Below are 4,456 nucleotides of genomic sequence, written 5' to 3'. Positions count from 1 at the left end.
TTCTTCTTCTTCTTCCCTCATTCCTCCTCCTTGGGGGGAGGATGGAGTGGGGCAGCCTGGGGAATGGTGGTCTGTTTTCCTCCCCTCAGGGGCATTGCTCTGGACTCACAACAAACTCCAACTCCCAGAATTCCATAGCCTTGAACCATAAAGAGTTAAAGCAGTGCCAAACTGGGTCATTTCTCCAGTGTAGGTGTAGCCTTAGTTGCCAGCTCTGGTTCCCGCACAGACCTTTCACCTTTTTGGTCGCCCTCCTTGGCAAATGGGGGCTCTTCCCCATTCTTCCTCCACCCCCCTCCAAAGGCAGGGCCTCCCTCTCCCCCACTTCAACCGGTGGCTCAATTCACCCTCCCTCCCTCAATTCATCAAGGGGGGGGCAGAGGAGGGGGTTTGCTGGCAGAGGGAGAGTCTGGGGAGTTGAGGAGGGAAGGAGACAGGGACAGGCTCCCTTCATCCCAATGGGGCTGCTTGGAACTGAGACCCCCCTCCCCAGCTGGGATTCAAGCGGGGGGGGGGCTCCTCCATGAAGGTTCTCCCTCCCCCATGTTCCTCCCCTCTTCCTCTTCCTCTCTTGCCTGGGCCCCTCTTCTCCTTCCCTTTCATCCTTTAAGAGGCAATGAATGCACAAATGAAGTGCATTGCCTACATAACGTGAAATAAAAGGTAATGAATGAACAAATAATGTGAATTGGCTAAATAACATGAAATAAGAGGTAATGAATGAACAAGTAATGTGAATTGTGTAATAACATGAAAAAAAGGGTAATGAATGAACAAATAACGTGAAACAAGGCAAAACCGTGGGAACCGGAGGCAAGCCCCACCGGAAGTGTAAAAAGGTCACGATCCGATTCTACCCTCACTGCGCATGTGCAGGGATGTTAATTCTAATTCTAGACTATGAAGGGTACAGATTCATATGATACTTTCATTTGCACTGCACTACTTTGGCTTAGGAGTGGGTGCTGTGTTCTTCTGTGCATTTAATAACCATTCACGTAATTGCGTTAAATTGAGTATTGGCCCCACTTTCTTTTTTTTCGAAATTGGGAGACATTCTTCCCATGTGATAACTCTCCCAATGTAACTTTCAGTCATGCTCTTTCATTCTTTCTTTCACTGACACATGCACTCATTTACTCTCTCACACACACAGGCACACAGAAGCATTCATTGTCTTGTCTGCATGTGAGGATGCACAAGTGCATAAAAGAGATGAAGAGTGTGACTTACTCCCTGTGTGCGCACATGCAGGTGTTTGAAAGTGAGAACAGGGACAGTGAGAGGACAAGTGAGGATAGAAAAAGCAGCATCTCAGGAATGGCCCTGCCAGAGGCCATGATCCAGTGAGCTTCCCCACTCGCCTCCTCCTTCAGGCAGAGGTGGCTGTTCAAGTGCCCTCCTTGCCTTTCTCCTTATTTTGCATTATGTGTGTGTGTTCCTCCAAGTCTCGCACCCATGGTTGAGCTACTCCTGTGCCCCCCCCATGGTCCCACAATTTGAGATTTAAATTTTAAACAATGGGATACTGATAAGAAGATAAAAGCACTGGCTTCACACACATAAGTGGAATAAAAATGTGTTTCACCTTTTCATAAAGGACTGTGACATACAAGAGTTTGCTTATTTCTGTTAGGTCCTCAGAAGGGCCATACTGAAAAGCTACCCTCAGTCAAAAGCTTTAAAGAAGAGATGGGTTGCAGGGAATATTCCTGGATCCTACTTTCCCATGAGGACATGACACATAATGAGAGATTTTCCTTACCTTCCTTGAAAACAAATGCAAAGTCAACAAGCAAATAAGAATATGACCCATGGATTTTCCATTTTGCCCAGGGCTACATCACTTACTATGTAGGTGAAATCTCCTTCCTGGTTCAGCACATTTTGATTGTTGCTTCTCACGTTGAAGTTGATAGGCAAGTCATCCCCAGCCTTGAGCTCAGTAGCTGTGATTGCTAAATGGAGATAGTTCCCAGATCCTCCCTGGGTTTGGTAGGCTGTTGCCACCATGGTCCTGGTTGCCTGGCGTTCAGCTGGGAGCTCCTCTTTTCTGGTTTTTACCTAAAGAGGGTGAGAAGGATTAATAAAATCTCAAAGAAACCACAGAAACTTTTAACTTAATCACACAGCAATCCATAAGGAGCCACTGAAAAAAGACATAATGGCCATGGGAAGAGAAAGTAGCTAGTTCCTCATACCCATCAGGATCTGTGAGATACCTCAGTTAGGTGACCATCACTAGGAAGAAAGAACTACATTCTATTATGAGAACAGCAGATAACTACCACATCAGAGCATATACCCTCAAACATACTGTATATACTCATGTATACGTCTAGAAATTTTGGTCCAAAAATTGATCCCAAAAACCTAAGTCGACTTATCCATGGGCCAATGTAAATACTATACTTTAACTCTTATAAAGAATGGAACCATCTTATTAAGAAAGGCTAGAGGGCAATCTTCCTGGAAGCACTGACCTCCCTCTACTCTCTCTTCCATCCAGCCTTGTAAGCCAAAATAGTTATGCCTGCCATAACTTTGCAGGTTCTTTAGCATTATTTTCCTTTGCTTGATCATTTAGATCCTTTTTTGTGTGTCCCTAAGTTTTACCCTCGACTTATCCAAGGGTCATATCAAAATTCATAATTTTGCCCTTAAAACTTGCCCTCAACTTATACATGAGGTCGACTTATAGTTGAGTATATACAGTAGTATGTGACAGTTGTGAGAAACCTGGCGTTCACCTGGGAGCTCCTCTTTTCTGGTTTTTACCTAAAGAGGGTGACAAGGATTAACAAAATCTCAAAGAAACCACAGAAACTTTTAACTTAATCACACAGCCTTCACAGAGTCAACCTTCTTCCTTCCTGCTCTTTGGCCTGTTCACAGAAGGAAAATGTCACTCTTGGCAAAGGTCTGAACTGATAATTTGCAGAAGGATTTTGAAATTCAGACGAGGGCAAGGGCTGCAAATAACAACAACAACAAAACATGCCCATGAGAGAGATCTAGGGAGCTGAGTATATTTCGGCTGAAGAAAAAAAGGGTTAACGTGTGATGTGATAGCCCTGTTTAAATAGTTGAAGGGATGTCATGCTGAAGATGGAGCAAGCTTGTTTTCTGCTGCTCCAGAGACTAGGACCCAGAACAATGGATGCAAGCTGCAGGAAAAGAGATTCCATCTTGACATTAGGAGGAACTTCCTGACAGTAAGGGCTGTTTGACAGTGGAACACACTCCCTCAGAGAGTGGTGGAGTCTCCCTCCTTGGGGTTCTTTAAACAGAGGCTGAATGGCCATCTGTTGAGGGTGCTTTGATTCTGTGTTCCTGCTTGGCAAGTAGTTGGACTGGATGGTCCTTGAGGTCTCTTACAACGCTATGATTCTATTATTCTATAAATAAATGAAGCCACATGAAAACACAGCCCTAGAACAGCCAATTGCCCACAAAGTATGCACTCTACCACTGAGAAATGGTTCCTACCCTAAAAGTGTGACAGTAATGAACAAATGGGTTCTGTGTTTTGAAGATCAGGCAACTTGCCCCTCAACTACAAAAGACTATAACATAATCTCAGAATGACTCACAGTGATTCTTAGCTCGTTGCTGTTTGCTGGTGTGTTCAGGATCAGCTTGGCAGTCCCATCATTCTGGGTGGTTGCCTCAGCCTGAATGGGTTCAGATACTACAGGGACCTGGGGAGCTGGAGAACCATCAGGGTTGGTGACATATACCTGTGAAGAAATTCCAAAGAAACAACTGAGAGTGGAGTGAAGAAGTCCTTGCTGAGTCTAAAACAATGTTCCCAGGACATTTGTAAGATCCAAGGATTTGGGCAAATTCTAGGGCTATTTGTGCATCTCACACTGGATTTAAGACTGTACTATCAAGGCTGGAACTGGGCCATTACCATCAGTCCATAGGGCATCCCTGGCTTGAAGAACATTGGGGTTTTTGTGAAGTGGAGCTGATAGGGGGATGTCACGATGCTAATGCCTCCTTTCTCAGCCACCACCATGTCGCTTCCTGGAGAGAATGGCCAAAGCACATCCCACCCTCTGGTAGCAATCTCTCGAATGAGGCATGGTCCAAACCCTGGTTCTGTGTGAACACCGGATGATGTCAGCATTTCTGCTCCCAGAACCAGGGAATAACACATTTAAAATTAGTTTTAAAAAACATACCTTTCACTCCAGATCTGCTGGGAAGATCCAGAGCCCAATTGCTGCACCAGGTTGGCTGTCTCCACTCCCATCCCAGAGAGCTGCTCTGCACATTCTCTACTGTCACCAGTCACTCCCTCTGAGGTCAGAACAAGGAGCATGGTCTAGGCACCTCATTTGACCTCAGAATGAGCAACCCACTAGGACTGACATCATCGGTGCAGTAACTCATGGCGCCAAACCCGCCCTCCCATTTACCTCCTCTCAACCACACTTTAGTCCATGTT

At 45.4% G+C, this 4,456-nt stretch overlaps 2 protein-coding genes across 2 annotated transcripts in view; one reads left to right on the top strand and one right to left on the bottom strand.

Annotated features, from left to right (window-relative positions):
• LOC121920513 (venom factor-like) overlaps positions 1–4,456 on the top strand; it is an 87,493-nt gene that overhangs the window by 24,328 nt on the left and 58,709 nt on the right. The gene's annotated exons all lie outside the window — the stretch shown is intronic.
• Positions 1,774–4,031, bottom strand: LOC121921767 (A.superbus venom factor 1-like). Its single transcript, XM_042450301.1, has 3 exons — positions 3,917–4,031; positions 3,594–3,740; positions 1,774–2,064 (listed from the first exon to the last, which is right to left on the bottom strand). Exons 1-3 carry the CDS (start codon positions 4,022–4,024, stop codon positions 1,789–1,791), a joined length of 531 nt encoding a protein of 176 aa, XP_042306235.1. The 5' UTR covers positions 4,025–4,031; the 3' UTR covers positions 1,774–1,788.

This window comes from Sceloporus undulatus, chromosome 2 (genome assembly GCF_019175285.1).
Source record: "Sceloporus undulatus isolate JIND9_A2432 ecotype Alabama chromosome 2, SceUnd_v1.1, whole genome shotgun sequence".
NCBI lineage: Eukaryota > Metazoa > Chordata > Lepidosauria > Squamata > Phrynosomatidae > Sceloporus > Sceloporus undulatus.
This window is presented reverse-complemented; position numbering and strand designations above follow the sequence as displayed.